Raw genomic sequence first — 15,599 nt, forward strand, 5'->3', positions numbered from 1 at the left:
TGAGGGGGTCAATGGGGTCCTGGAAGGATAAATGGGGTCCTGAGGGGGAAATGGTTCATGAGGGATAAATGAATGCCCTGAGGAGTAAGTGGGGTCCTGAAAGGATGAATGGGGGTAAATCAGGGTCCTGTCCGGGGAAATCAGGGCCCTGAGGGGTCACTGGGGTCCTGGCAGGGAAATGGAGCCCTGATGGATGGATCCAGGCCCCGAGGGGTTAAAGCCAGCCCCAAAAGGTTCCCTGAGGTCCTGGCAGGCCAAGTTCTGCCCCTCGGGGGAGGATCAGGGCGTGGGGCCCTCCCTCCTCCTAGCCTCGACGCCCTCTGCCCTCAGAGCTCCGGCCGCAGCCTCTGGATGGAGACTGGGATGGAGCTCAAGGTGGGAACCCCAAAACCCTGGGGTCGCTCCGAGCAGGTACCTGAGGCGATTTGGGGGGATTTGGGAGGGATTTGGGGGGATTTGGGGAAGTTTGGGGATCCCCAGGGCCATGGGTGCGGCTGGGAGGGAAAAGGGAAGTGGAAAGTTCCGGAGTCTGGGGAGTTCTGAGGGCCTGGGGACGGGGAAAAGGGGGGTGGGACTCCCCAAATTCCTGCGGGGATTCAAGTGGAACCCCCCATAATCTCACCTGGGTACCTGGGAACCCCAAAACATCCCTGGAGCCTCACCTGGGACACCTGGGAAACCCCAAATCCTTGGGAATTCTCACCTGGGCCCCTCCAAATCTCACCTGGGAGTCCCTTGAGACCCTCACCTGGCTGCCTGGGACTCCCCCAAATCCTCACCTGGGCATCTGCGAAACCCCAAATCTTTGAGAATTCTCAACTGGGGAGCCACAAATCCCTGGGGAACCTCATCTGGGAGCCCCTAAATCCCACTTGGGACCCCCCAAACTCCCCCTAGAATCCCCCCAACCCCTCCTCTACCCCCCTAACCCCCCTTTCCTGTCCCCAGGTGTCCCTCCCTGCCCTCCCTCCCGAGGTGGCCCCAGCAGAGGCCGCACGGCACCGGGCCCTGGCGGCCCTGGTGGCCCTGGCCGAGGCCTTGGGGACACCAGACAGTGTCCCCACAGCACTGGCTGAGGCCGAGGCTGCACTGAGACAGGCCCGGGTGGCCTGGGAGGAGCTGGAGAGGGCCCGGGAGGCCGCGGTGGCCCCGGCGGTGGCCCTGGGGACCCTGGGGGACGAGGACGAGCAGCGGCTGCGGCAGATTGGCGCCATGGCCGAGGCGGCAGCGGCGACACTGGAACGCGAGGAGGGACGGGCACGGCGGTGCCAGCGCTGGCTGCGGGCTGGGCACGGGCTGACCATGGGGCTGATGGTGCTGTGTGGGATCGTGTGTGAGTAAAAACCAGTACGGACCAGTATGGACCAGTATGGACCAGTAAGCACCAGTATAAAGCAGTATGGACCAGTATGGACCAGTATGAATATCTACAGACCAGTAGAGAACTTCCCCCATCCTGACCAGTATAAACCAGTACAGACCAGTATAGAGTAGTATGGACCAGTGTGGAATGGTATGGACTAATATGGGGCAGTATGGACCAGTACAGACCAGTATAAACTAGTTCAAACCAGTATAAACCAGTTCAGACCAGTATACATCTTGAGAGCACACTGTGGCAGCACTGTATGCTGTGGGTCTGTGCTGCCACAGTGGGAGACAGTTCAGACCAGTTCAGACCAGTATAGACCAGTATTAATATCTACAGACCAGTAGAACTTCCCCTTGCCTGAACCAGTGTATATCAGTTCAGACCAGTATAGACCAGTATGGACCAGTATAAACCGGTTCAGACCAGTATGCACCTTCATAGTACACTGTGGCAGTATTGCGTACTGTGAGTCTGTACTGCCTCAGTGGGAGGCACTACAGACCAGTTCAGACCAGTTCGGACCAGTATAGATCAGTATGAATATCTACAGACCAGCAGAGAACTCCTCCTGCCCTGACCAGTATAAACCAGTATAGACCAGTACAGACCAGTATAAGGCACTATGGAGCAGTAAGGATCAGCATGAACCAGTATAGAGCAGGGGGGACCAGTTCAGACCAGTTTGGACCAGTATGAATATCTACAGAGCAACAGAGACTTTCCCCTGCCCTGACCAGTCTAGACCAGTCTAGACCAGTATGGAACAGCATGGGGCAGCAGGGGATGCAGGGAACCAGTACAGACCAGTACAGACCATCATGGAGCCCTACAAACCAGTAGAAACCTTCCCCTGTCCCGGGATGGGAGACTGGGATTGAACTGGTGACACTGGGGTGGTGACACTGGCACAGTGACAATGGGGTGGGGACACTGAGCTGCAACTGGGAGCACTGGGCCGGTGGCACTGGGACAGGACTGGGGACCCTGGGCTGAAACTGGGTGGGTGACACCAGGGTAGTGGCACTTGGGTGGTGACAGTGGGACAGAACTGGTGGCACTGGGCTGGAACAGGTGACAGTGGGAGAGGACTGGGGACACTGGGACGGGGTGGGGAACACTGGGATTGAACTGGTGACACTAGGCTGGTGCTATATGCGATACTGGTGACATAGGTAGGGGGACAATGGGGCGGTGGCACTGGGCTGGCACTGGGAGCATTGGGCTGGTGGCACTGGGACAGGGCTGGGGACACTTGGCTGGAACTGGGTTGGTGACACTGGGCTGGTGGCACTGCTGTGTCCCTGATGCCACCTGTGTGGTGTCCCCGCAGTGTCCCTGGACTCAGCCCGCACCGCCCTGGGGGTGGCCGAGGACGGTCACCTGCTGCTGGCCCTGACCGTGGTGGCCGTGTCCTGCGAGGTGGCCTGGCGGGGCTTGGAGTCATCGCGGCGTCACCTGGCCACTGCTGCGGGCCACCAGCAGGACATGGCCCTGCGCCTGCGGGATCGCGCCCGGCGGGTGGCGGCCACCAGGGCCAGCGCTGAGGCTGCCGCGGCCACCAACGAGGTCACCGCAGATGTGCTGGGGCAGCTGGAGGAGGTGACGCGGGCGCTGAAGAAGTTGGTGGCCGCTGTCACCCGGGACAGGGAGGTGACACCGTGGGGGACACGGGGACAGGGCTTCCCCAGCGCTGCCCAGGTGCTCGGGGACATCGTGGAGGACTTGGCGACCTCGGGAAAGGAGCACGAGGAGGTGGCACGGAGGCTGGAGGTGGCCCAGCGGGCACTGGCGGGGCAAGGGTAGGGACAGGGTGGGGACACAGGGGTGGCACTGTCACCGCCGGGGCACGGGGACACCCCGAGGGACATTGGAGACCTTGGTGCCACCCCCGTGTCCTTCCCTTGGGGACACCGGGGCCACCCTGACGTCCCCTGTCCCGTTTTGGGTCACCACGATGTCCCTAAAGTGTCCCCAACAGGACCCGGTGTGTCCCCAGTGTCTCCAACGGGACATGAAGGGACATTGGGCTCCTGTTGGGGACATTGGGACCCGTTGGGGACATGGGGGGGGGGAATTTGGGGACCCCGCCCTGGCCCCGCGGGCGGTGGGGGGGCGGAGGGGGCGGTGACGTCACCCTGCCCTGCCCCCATCCGGCCGTGCCCGTTCCGCGTGTGCTCCGAGTGTCCCCGGGCGTGTCCCCCCTATCCCGGCCAGCGGCTCCTGGAGTGTCCCCGGAGTGTCCCCAACGCGTCCCCGGAGTGTCCCCAGCGGCCATGGAGCCCCGCGAGGTGCGACAATCCCGGCGCGGGGCGGGGGAGGGAGGGGACGTGAGGAAACGGAGGGGACACAGGGAGGGACAGGAGGGGACAGGGGCGTGGCAGGAAGGGGGGAGGTGACAGAGGGCTGGAGGGGACCGACGGTGGCAGAGGGGACGAGGGGGTGACACAGGGACAGAGGGGACAGCAGAGCCCTCCAGGGAGGGGACAAACGGGACACTGGGAGGGCACAGGGGCCACCTCGGGAGGGCACAAGTGCCACGAGGTCCCTGCCACCTCCCCTTTCCCCTCCACAGCTGCTGGAGGCGCTGGTGGCCGTGGTGGCCACGCTTGGTGAGCTGGCAGTCACTGTGGCCGGGCCATACGGGGACGTGCTGCTGGCCGTGTCCCCAAGGTCCCTGCAGGTGGCCCTGGGGACCTTCATCAGTCACCTCCAGGACACTCTGGACCACCAAGGTGTCACCTCCCTGGGCCAGGCCCTGGCTGCCTTTAGGGCCAACCTGGGGGCCACCTGGGCCCATGTGACAGCCGCAGCCAGTGCCTGGCGGGACGCGGTGGCCACGATCGAGGACAGCTGGGCCCGGCTGGCCCGAGAGGCCACCGAGCTCCGTGACGCCTGCAGGGACGCGGCCACCAGGGAGGCCACCACCGCGGCCACCGCCAACACCCAGGCCAGGGACCTGCAGGACAAGGCCACCAACTGGGGGACAGCTCTGCACAACCTGGTGGCCGAGGCCAGGCAGCTGCCGCTGGCCCTGGACAAGGAGAAGATGGCCTCGGCAGAGGCAGCGCACGAGGCCCGGCTGGCGGCCGCCAGCAAAGAGATGGAGGCAGCCTCCAAGGCCATGGAAGCGGCTGAGGTGGCCAGAAGCGAGGGGGGGGCGGCCACCAGGAGGGGACAGCGGGCAGAGGTGGCCCTGGGGCTGCTGGAGCGCTTGGTGGCTGCGTGTGATGAAGCCACCGCGTTCCCCCGGGAGCTGCAGTGTTGGCTCAGGGACATCGAGGCTGCCCTGAAGGGGACAAATGAGGCGTCCCCTGATGTCCCCGAGGGCTTGGTGGCCAAGGTGGCCAAGGCCGAGCGGCTGTGGGAGGCCAGCAGCCGCCTGGCCACACGTCACCTCCTGAGGACACTTGGGGACATCCGCAGGCTCCCTGGTGGCCCCGGTGCCCACGCGGTGGCCGAGAGGTGCCAAAGAGCCATTGAGGACATCCCGAGGCTGCTAGAAGGACAGTGATGTCACCACTGTGATGTCATCGGGGTGGTGACACCATTGGGGACATCGCTGCTGTCACCTGTCCCCTGCCACTGTCCCAGCACAGGATTTGAAATAAATCTGCGGAATTTTCATTAAAATTGTCCCAAATACTGATGGGAATTCCTGGGGTGACGTCACTGGGGATATTTGGGGACAGGAACCAACCCAGCAAGCCCTGGTCACTCATGGGTGCTGTTTCCACGGTTATGGGGACAGATGGGGTCCTGGAAGGGAAAATGGGGTTTTGAGGGGGTGAACTGGGTCCTGGCAGGGGAATGAGCATCCTGAGGGAGGAAATGGGATCCTACATAGATCATTTAGGGTCCTGAAGGGGTAAATTGGGATCCTGGCAGGTTAAATGGGGGTCCTGGCAGGTTAGATGAGGGTCCTGAATTCCATCTGTAGGACCCCAATGAACGCTTCAGAACCCTCATTTACCCTTCCAGGACCCCATTTACCCCCCCAGGACCTTCATTTCCCCTGCCAGGACTCTGAGCCCCCCACTCTCAAGGCCACATTTCCCCTTCCAGGACCCCAATCACCTTCTGGGACCTCATTCACCCCACCCCAGACAGGCGGTATCCCCTAGGCCCCGGCCCAAGCTCTGATTGGTCAGCCTGAAGAAAGGGGCGTGGCCAAGCCGGTGGCGAGGTCTGAGACTCGAAACTGAAATGGATTGGGGGGGGAGGGGAAAGAGGGGAGGTATACTCCAAAAATGGGATGGACACCCCCCACCAAAATCCGGGGAATTCCACGGGAATCCCCAAAAAAATGGGACCAGGACCCCAAAATCCCGGGAATTCCCTGGAAACCCCTAAAATACTGGGAATTCCATGGAAATCCACAAAAACAGGACCCAAGACCCCCCAGATGCCCCAAACTGGGATAAAACGTTGATTTTTCCAAGGAATTCTCAGTTTTTAATGCCCCAAATTGGCATTAAAAGTTTATTTTCCTGAAAGTTCCTGTATTTTAATGCTTCAGATTGGGAATAAACATTGATTTTCCAGCAAATTCCCAGTTTTCCAGGAACTTTCTGTAAAGTCAACTTTTATTCCCAATTGGAGGCATTACAGAAAAGGGCCTCAGAGGGGGGGTGTTGGGGGTCCTGAGGAGGATTTGAGGGGCCCTGGGGAGGATTTGAGGGGTCCCAAGAGGGTTTGGGGGTTCTGGCAATTCCTGGAGAGGATCTGGGAGGACCTGGAGGGCCTTGAGGGGTCCTTGGTGGGGTTTGGGGGCTCCCGAGAGGTCCTGGAAGGTTCTAGGAGGGGTTTTGGAAAATCCTGGGGATGATTTGGGGGTCCTGGAGGGCTCTAGCTGGGGTTTGCTGGTGGCCAGCGTGCTGCAGATGGGGCACGTGGTGGAGCCATGCTGACAGATCCTGCAGGAGCTGAAGGGGGATGGGGCCAGCAGGGTCGTGGTGGGGCATTGTCATCATCACGGAGTGTTCATGGTCATGATGGGTCATCATCATTGTCATCAGCACTGTCACAGAACATTCATGGTCATGATGGGACCATGTAAAGGAACAACCGTGGTCATCATTGATGGGTCATCATCATTGTGGAACATCTGTGATGGTCGTGAGTCCATCCGTGGCCTTGATGGGTCTTCACTGTCATTGTCGTCATCAAAGGTTATCCATGACCATGACGGGTCCATCCCTGATCTTCAAGAGCCATCCATGGTCTGGATGGGTCTTTGCCTTTCTCATCATCATCATCATGGACTGTCTGTGGTCGTGAAGGGTCTTCATCGTCATCGCCAAGGACCATTCGTCTTCCTGAAGGGTCATTAACCTTATGGAATGTCCATGATGGAGATGAGTCCATCCGTGGTCTTGATGGGTCTTCGCCTTTATCATCATCATCATCACAAGACAACCACGGTCATGAAGGGTCTCCATTGTCATCGTCACACACCACCCACGCTCCCAGTGGGTCATTGTGTGCCAACCATGGTGGAGAAAGATCTTCCTCCTCCTCTTCCTCCTCCTGGACCCTCTGTTGTGGCCCTTTGGCTCAACCGCAGAGAAGGACCCTTGTCATCATCATTGTCCTCATGGGGTTCCCACGGCAGTGAGGGGACAATCCATGGTGACATTAGGACTATCCATGGTGGGGACAGGACAATCCATGGTGACAATGTGACAATCCATGGTGACATCAGGACCATCTGTGGTGACATCAAGACCATCCATGGTGACATTAGCACCATCCATGTTGGGGACAGGACAATCCATGATGACATCAGGACCATCCATGGTGACATCGAGACCATCCATGGTGACATTAGGACTATCCATGGTGACATTAGGACTATCCAAGGTGGGGACAGAACAATCCATGGTAACAATGACTCTTCCTTCTCCTCCTCCTCCTCCTTCTCCTCCTGGGCCACCCACGCCACCACCATGGAGCTCCTCCAGCTCCGCATGGCCACCGCGACATCCCCCTCTCTGCCATCCCAGGAGATCAAGATCCGCATGGAGGATGGTGATGATGACAATGATGACAGCAATGACAACTATGACAATGACAAAGGCCCGGTGTGGATCATGCCAGACATGCCAGACAACACCGCCGCCACTCTGGCCATGCTGCTGGACCTGCCCGCCATCTTCTACGTCAAACCCAAGCCAGCCACCACCACAGTGACCACACTGGGACATCCCCCTGCTGACCAACCCGCCGCTGCCCAGCTGGACACTGGTGGACCTGCACGGCCACGAGCTCCTGTGCCGCAGTGGCCTCATGGCCCACGCGCCGGTGAGGCCAGGCACCGCCGGGACCACGGGAAGCGCTCGGTGGCAACGGCCCAAGGGCGAGCGGCGCGTCCGGCTGAGCCCGGGCTATGGCCGTTCACCCTGAGGCCGCCGACCCTCGGGCTGTGGCCATTCCCCTGCGGCCATTCCTGCTGACCCTCAGGCTGCAGCCCTTCTCCTGTGGCCATTCCTGCTGACCCTCAGGCCGCGGCCATTCTCCTGTGGCCATTCCTGCTGACCCTCAGGCTGCAGCCATTCCCCTGCGGCCATTCCTGCTGACCCCAGGCTGTGGCTGTTCCCCTGTGGCCATTCCTGCTGACCCTCAGGCCGCGGCCATTCTCCTGTGGCCATTCTGGCTGACCCTCAGGCCGCAGCCATTCTCCTGTGGCCACTGTCCCCCGCACTTGTAGCTCAGACACCACTGGGAGAGCACAGGAAACACACAGCAGGGCTGGAGTATGGCCAGTGACCCGTATGGACCAGTATGAAACAGTACAAACCAGTATAAACCAGCATAAATCACTATGGAGGAATATGCACCAGTACGAACCAGTACAAACCAGAAGCAGTGCTGGGTCTGTGAGTGATCACTGTGGCTCCCAGACCAGTCTGGGGTTCTGGTCCCAGTTCAGGCACTGGTCCCAGCTCATCCCAGTTCCCAGTTTAGCCCCTGTACTGGTTTGGGATCACTCCTAGTTCAGTCTGTACTGGTTTGGGCCCAGTTCCCAGTTTATCCCAGTTCCCAGTTGAGTCTATACTGGTTCAGGCCCAGTTCCCAGTTTATCCCAGTTCCCAGTTCAGTCTGTACTGGTTCAGGCCCCGTTTTGTGTTTAGCCCCGCCCCCTTCAAACCCAGCCAATCAGCGCTCTCAGTCCTGAGCACAGCAGCCAATGGCAGCACAGGATGGGCGGGACTTCTGTAACCAAGGGAGCTTCTGTTACCATGTCCCCCTTTGGGGACACTTTGGGCGGCGTTGGGGACACTGGGAGGGGTTGGGGACACCTTGGGTAAACTGGGGACATTCCTGGGACATGTGGGGACACCAGGAGGCCATTTGGGGGAGGTTGGGGACACCAAAGAAGCTCCTTGGGGACATCAGGGACTCTCTGGGGACCCTCTGGGATGGTTGTGGCAGCTCTGGGGACATCAGGGGCTGGGTGGGGACAAAGTGACACCAAGCCAGGGCTGGGGCAGAGCCATGATGTCATCACCATCATAGTGACATCATCAACACAACCATAGTGAAATCATCACCTCCACAGTGATGTCATCTCTGTCCTGGCAGTGACATCACTCCCTGATGATGTCACCTGTGTCCCCGATGACGTCACCGGTGTCCCCATGGGGGCGCTGGCACTGCTGGGTCCCCAGTGTCCCCGAGGATGGCGGCACCAAGGGCCTGGAGCTGCGTCACCAACGGGGCCAGGGACACTGCAGGGACACGTTGGGGACACTGGAGTGACACTGGGGACACATCTGGGGACACATTGAGGGGACACTGAAGACATTGGGGATGTTGAAGGACATTTGGGAACACTCAGGGACACTTTGGCGACACTCAGGGACATTTGGGGACACATTTGGGAGCATTGAGAGGACATTGGGAAGGACATTTGGGGACATTCAGGGACATTTTTAGGGACATCTGGGGACATTGGGGACACATTAAAGGGATATTTAGGGACACTGGGGACACACTTGGGGACACGCTGAGGGACATTTGGGAACACTCAGGGACACATTTGGGAACACACTGGGAGACATCTGGGGACATTTGGTGACACTGAGGGGACACTAGGGAGGGACATTGGGAACACATTTAGGGACACATTTGGGGACACTGGGGCCACATTTGAGACACGTTTGGAGACATTGGGGACAGATTTGAGGACATTTGGGGACACATTGGGAACACACCCACCTGTGCCTGGGCGTGGCTGGGTCCTGTCCCCACCCTTGGTGGCCTGGGGGGGACATGGGGGTGACACCCTGGGGACAGAGCCACCCCTGGTGTCCCCTTGGTGCCACCCCCTCACCTTCTCCGATGTCACCTCCGGGGCCACCGTGCTGGGGACACAGAGGGGACAGAGCTGCTGTGTCACCCCCGGGCTCAGCACTGTCCCCACGGCCATCCCCTGATGTCACCTGTGCCACCCCAGTGTTCCCAGGGTGACCCCAGTGTCACTCCCCACTGTCCCCAGGGCCACCCCTGATGGCCCCAGTGTCACCACTGTCCCCATCATCCCCAATGCCAGTCCCTCAGTGTCCCCAGGGTCACCCCCAAATGTCCCCAGGCTCATCTCAATGTCCCCACTGTCCCCAGTGCCACCCCTGGTGTCCCTCACTTGCTGTGCCTACTGTCCCCAGTGCCACTCCCAGTGTCCCCAGTGTCAGTCACCCACTGTCCCCAATGTCCCCAGTGTCCCCAAAGTAACCTGCCAATGTACCCAGTGTCACCCTGCTGTCCCCAGGGCCACCCCTAATGTCCCCAGGGCCATCTCAATGTCCCAAATGTCCCCAGGGTCACACCCCGATGTCCCAAATGTCGCCAGTGCCACCCCCAGTGTCCCCAGTGTCACTTACTTGCTGTCCCCTGCTGTCCCCTCCGGTTTCCGCTGCCACCGGAGCCGCCCCGAGGCCACCAGCGCTGGGCACAGAGGGGACACTGGGACAGGGACAGTGGGCACGGCCACCACAGTGTCCCCAGTGTCCTCACAGTGTCCCCACAGTCCCCAAGGTGTCACCAATCCCTCCTAAGGTGTCCCAAATGTCCCCAAAGTGTCCCCAAGGTGTTCCAGGAGTATCCCTACCCCTCCCAAAGTGTTCCCAACCCCCCCAAACCATTCCCAATGGCCCAAGGTGTCCCCAACAGGCCCAAAGTGTCCCCCCAATGTCCCCAAAATGTCCCAAACCCCCCTCAGGTGTTCCCAGGCATCCCAAATCATCCCCCAACACCTCCAAATTGTCCCCAAAGTGTCCCCACCACCCCAATGTCCCCAGGGTGTCCCCAAAATCCCCCAAAGTGTCCCCAGCCCTCCCCCAATGCCTCCAAGGTGTCCCCAAACCCCCCAACTGTCCCCAAACTGTGCCCAGAGTGTCCCCAGTCCTGACAAAGTGTCCCCAAGGTGTGCCCAGGTGTCCCCAAAGTGTCCCCAGTCCTCCCACAAAGCCTCCAAAGTATCCCTGCAGTGTCCCTGCAGTGTCCCTGCAGTGTCCCTGCAGTGTCCCCAGTGTCACTGACCCTGCAGTCGGTGCTGGGCCCGTCCCAGGCGCTCACTGAGGGTCCCCAGGGCCCCGACGGCCACGGTGACATCGGCCAGGGCCACGCCCAGTGTCCCCAACAGCCTGGGGACAGCAACGGGGACAGCCCAGTACAAACCAGTTCAAACCAGTTCAAACCAGTAACCCCCAGTGTCCCCAAAATTCGGGGGACAGCCCAGTTCATCCCAATTCAAACCAAGAACCCCCAGTGTCCCCAACAGCTTGGGGACAGCAATGGGGACATCCCAGTTCATCCCAGTACAAACCAATTCATCCCAGTTCATCCCAGTGTCCCCAACAGCCTGGGGACAGCGATGGGGACAGTCCAGTCCCCCCCAGTCCCCCCCAGTTCCCCCAGTACCGGCTCAGGGCCTGGCCCAGTTTCCCCAGCTCCTCCTCGGCCGCCTCCGCCCGGAGCCGCTCCTGGGACAGGGCCTGGACACGGAACAGCCCCACGTTGTCCCCAAACTGGCCCCAGATGGCTCCAAGGTGTCCCCAACCCCCCAGCTGTCCCCAAGGTGTCCCCTCACCTGCCCCAGGTGTGTCCCCAGGTGGGGCCAATGGTGCCAGGTGTCCTTCTCCTGTCCCAGATGTGCCCCTAATGTCCCCAGGTGTGTCCTCAATGGCCCCAGGTGTCCCTCCCCTGTCCCAGGTGTTTCCCCAATGTCCCAGGTGTGTCCCAGGTGTGTCCCCAATGTCCCCAGGTGTCCCTCACCTGTTCCAGGTGTGTCCCCAATGTCCCCAGGTGTGTCCCCAATGTCCGCAGGTGTGTCCCCAGGTATCCCTCCCCTGTCCCAGGTGTGTCCCAGGTGTGTCCCCAATGTCCCCAGGTGTCCCTCACCTGTCTCTCCTGCTCCCCCTGGCGCAGCCGCAGCTCCAACAGCGACACCTGGCGGGACCCGGCGGCCACTGCAGCACCCAGGGAGCGCACCTGGGACAGGGACACAGGTGTGACACAGGTGTGACACAGGTGTGACATCCTTACAGCACCCAGGGAGCGCACCTGGGACAGGGACACAGGTGTGACACAGGTGTGACACAGGTGTGACATCCTTACAGCACCGAGGGAACGCACAGGTGAGGGGACAGGGGACACAGGTGTGACACAGGTGACATCCCTGAGGGACACAGGTGACCTGCCCAGGTGACCGCCAGACCCTCCCAGAAGGACACAGGTGTGTCCAGGTGACCCCAAAGGGGCACAGGTGACCCCAGAGGGTCCCCCCAGGTGTGGGGTTGGTCCCACCTGTAGGGTCTCACCTGTCCAGGGTCTCACCTGCCCCAGGTGTGGGGTGTCCCTGTGTCCCCTCACCTGTCCCAGGTGTGTACCCTTACCTGTCACAGGCATGCCAGGCCCTCACCTGTCCCCTCACCTGTCTCAGGTGTGTCCCCTGTGTCCTCTCACCTGTCTCAGGTGTGCTCTCACCTGTCCCTGTGTCCCCTCACCGGTACCAGGTGTGCTCTCCCCTGTCCCCTCCCGTGTCCCCTCACCTGTCCCTGCAGCCGCAGCTCCTGGCCCCGTTGCAGGCTCACCTGCAGCAGCAGCTGGAAAACCTTCTGGCGCCAGCGGCCCAGCAGCACCTGGGAGAGAGAGCTCACCTGGGACCCCAAATACACCCAGGGCACCCCCAAACACACCTGAGAGACCCCAAAAACACACCTGGGGAGAAAGAGCTCACCTGAGACCCCAAATACACACCCAAGACCCCAAAAACACCTGAGAGACCCCAAACACACCTGGGGAACCCAGAAACTCACCTGGGGAACCCCAAATATACCTGAGAGACCCGAAACTCACCTGAGACCCCAAACACACCTCAGACGCAGAAAACTCACCTGGAACACCCCAAAATTCACTTGAGAGATCCCAAAAACACAATTGAGACCCCAAACTCACCTGAGATCCCAAATACATGTGAGAGACCTGAAACTCACCTGAGACACCCCAAACACACCTGAGAGATGCCATAAAGTCACCTGAGACCCCCAAAACTCACCTGGGGCACTCCAAATTCACCTGAGGCACCTCAAACTCACTTGGAGAACCCCAAAACCCCCACCTGAACCACCTCCAATGTACTTGAGACACCTCAAACACACCTGGGACACCTCAGGGTGTGTCCCTAACGTCCCCTAGGTGTGTCCCCAACATCCCCAGGTGTGTCCCCAACATCCCTCACGTGTGCTCAGATGTCCCAGATGCACCCAGGAGCCTCCAGGTTTCCCCAGTGTCCACAGGTGTGGCCCAGGTGTGCCCCCAGGTGTGTCCCCAATGTCCCCAGGTGTGTCCCCAATGTCTCCAGGTGTGTTCAGGAGTGTCCCCAAGTGCCCCCAAATATCCCCATTGTCCCCCCAGGTGTCCCCGGTCCCTCCCGGAGTGGCTCCGGCCCCGAGAGAAATCCAGAACACCTGGGACAGGTGAGACTGAGAGTTACTGGGAAGCATTGGGAATTACTGGGAGTTATTTGGGGTAACTGGGAGTTACTGGGAGTCACTGGGAGTTACTGGGAGCACTGGGAGTACCGGGAGTTACTGGGAGTATTGGGAGCACTGGGAGCTACTGGGAGAGACTCAGTTACTGGGAGCTACTGAGAGTAACTGGGAGTTACTGGGAGTCACTGGGAGCACTGGGAGCACTGGGGTTAATGGGAGCACGGAGGCCTCACCTGCTCCGGGCTAGGCTCCGCCCCCTCTGGGCTGAGGCCCCGCCCCCTGAGGGTCTCCAGCTCCATCTCCAGGATTTGGCTCCGCCCCTTTTCTGCATCCAGCTCTGCCTCCAATCGCTGGCCACGCCCCCTCAGGGCATCGAGTTCCACCCTCAGCGCTTGGCTCCGCCCCCTTTCTGTCTTAAGTTCTGCCTCCAGCTCTTGGCTCCGCCCCTTTTCTGCCTCAAGCTCCGCCTCCAGCCGATGGCTCCGCCCCTTCAGTGCTTTCAGCTCCACCTCCAACTCATGGACACGCCCCCTTTCTGCCTCAAGCTCCGCCCCCAGGGACCTGTGAGGGGGACTGGGGTTACTGGGAGCACGGGGAGGGGGAACTGGGATTACTGGGAGGTTACTGGGAGGTTATTGGGGGTTACTGGGAGGTTACTCAGAGCACTGGGAGGTCACTGGGAGTTACTGAGAGGTCACTGGGAGCACTGGGAGCCTCACCTGGGGCGCAGCACAAAGTGGGAGGGGGGAATGAGCCCCTCCAGACTGGGAGGGGACAACTGGGAGCACTGGGGAGCACTGGGAGTGGGGAACTGGGAGCACTGGGGGGCACTGGGAGCACTTGGAGGGGAGAACTGGGAGTACTGGGAAGCACTGGGAGCACTGGGAGGGCCCGGGCGGGGCTCGGCCATCGGCGACCTGTGGGGGGACAGTTCCCAGTATGGACCAGTATAGCCTGTCCCCAGTCCCACTCACCTCCCAGCCCCTCCCCACGCTCTCAGCCCTTCCCAGCCCCTCCCAGTTGCTCCCAGTTCCCCCTCCCCACGCTCCCAGTCCCTCCCAGTTCCCCCCAGTACCTTCCAGTTCCCCGCCCAGTCTCTCCCAGTTCCCCCGCGCGGTGCACGCCGGGAAGGCGCCCCCGCCGCCGCTTTCCCGCGCTCCCGTCTCAGCCAATCAGATGCGGCGGCTCCCGGATCCCGCCTCCCCCTCCGACCAATGGGAGGGCGCGTCTGGGAGAGATAGGCGGGGCTAGGAGGGGATCGGGTCCTGGAAGGGGAAATGGGGTCCTGAAAGGTTCAGTGCAGCCTTTGGGCGGGGTTAATGCGGTCCGGGGATCTATGGAAGGGTAAATGAGGGTCTGAAAGGGAAAATTGGGGTCCTGAGGGGAGACGGGGTCCTGGCAGGGCAAATCAGAGTCCTGAGGGGGCAGTGGGGTCCTGACAGGGTCAATCAGAGTCCTGAAGAAGGAATGGGGTCCTGGCAGGGTAAATCAGAGTCCTGAGGGAGGAGTGGGGTCCTGGCAGGGTCAATCAGGATCCTGAGGGGAGAATGGGGTCCTGGCAGAGTCAGTCAGGGTCCTGAGGGGCCATTTGGTACTGGCAGGGTCAGTCAGGGTCCCCGAACACCCCACGCCCATCCTCGAGGGGTCCCGCTGTCCCCCAGCCCCCCCAGTCTCTCCCGCCCCACACCAATCCCGGGTTTTATTCCCGTTTTTTCCCTTTTTATTCCCTTTTTTACCTTTTCTCGCTTTTCCCGCCGCAGTCCCGGCCGCCCCGTTGCCATGGCAACGCTGTTCCCGCCCCCTTCTGCATCGCCATTGGCTGTTCCGCTCCGCGAGTGCTGATTGGCTAAGAGCGGTAAGGGGCGGGGCAGGAACCCGGAAGCGTCCTCGCTCGTTACCATGGTGACCCGGCTCGGGCGTTTCCATGGTAGCGAAACTCCCGCCCATCCTGCGCTGCCATTGGCTGCAGTGCCATACCACGAGAGCGCTGATTGGCTGAGGATTGAGGGGGCGGGGCTAAATGCAAAACAGTCCCCAAAAGGGTCCCCAGTGTCCCCAAAGGGACCTTTGATGCCCCCCACCCCCGCATGACCAACCCACGGGGTCCTCGACGTCCCCAAGAGGGTCCCTGGTGTCCCCAAAAGGATTCCCGATATCCCCAAGGCCACCACGACCAACTCAGGGTCTCCCCAATGTCCCCAAGGGGTCCCCAAAAGGGTCCTTGGTGTCCCCAAGGG

The 15,599-nt window shown here is 60.7% G+C and overlaps 3 protein-coding genes across 3 annotated transcripts; 2 read left to right on the top strand and 1 right to left on the bottom strand.

Moving 5' to 3' along the window:
- Positions 1–317: 317 nt before the first annotated feature.
- Positions 318–3,347, top strand: LOC132085603 (uncharacterized). Its single transcript, XM_059491066.1, has 3 exons — positions 318–411; positions 949–1,333; positions 2,703–3,347. The coding sequence occupies exons 1-3, from the start codon at positions 352–354 to the stop codon at positions 3,173–3,175; spliced, it is 918 nt and encodes a 305-aa protein (XP_059347049.1). The 5' UTR covers positions 318–351; the 3' UTR covers positions 3,176–3,347.
- A 170-nt stretch (positions 3,348–3,517) lies between these two features.
- Positions 3,518–5,002, top strand: LOC132085599 (uncharacterized). The gene is made up of 2 exons (XM_059491064.1): positions 3,518–3,660; positions 3,945–5,002. The coding sequence occupies exons 1-2, from the start codon at positions 3,646–3,648 to the stop codon at positions 4,881–4,883; spliced, it is 954 nt and encodes a 317-aa protein (XP_059347047.1). The 5' UTR covers positions 3,518–3,645; the 3' UTR covers positions 4,884–5,002.
- Positions 5,003–8,587: 3,585 nt separating this feature from the next.
- Positions 8,588–14,466, bottom strand: LOC132085586 (coiled-coil alpha-helical rod protein 1-like). Its single transcript, XM_059491055.1, has 10 exons — positions 14,438–14,466; positions 14,082–14,279; positions 13,596–13,923; positions 12,421–12,510; positions 11,771–11,860; positions 11,291–11,364; positions 10,910–11,013; positions 10,252–10,315; positions 9,590–9,735; positions 8,588–9,099 (listed from the first exon to the last, which is right to left on the bottom strand). Exons 2-10 carry the CDS (start codon positions 14,270–14,272, stop codon positions 8,996–8,998), a joined length of 1,191 nt encoding a protein of 396 aa, XP_059347038.1. The 5' UTR covers positions 14,273–14,279; positions 14,438–14,466; the 3' UTR covers positions 8,588–8,995.
- Positions 14,467–15,599: the final 1,133 nt, after the last annotated feature.

The sequence above is a fragment of the Ammospiza nelsoni genome, chromosome 31 (assembly GCF_027579445.1).
Source record: "Ammospiza nelsoni isolate bAmmNel1 chromosome 31, bAmmNel1.pri, whole genome shotgun sequence".
Classification (NCBI taxonomy): domain Eukaryota; kingdom Metazoa; phylum Chordata; class Aves; order Passeriformes; family Passerellidae; genus Ammospiza; species Ammospiza nelsoni.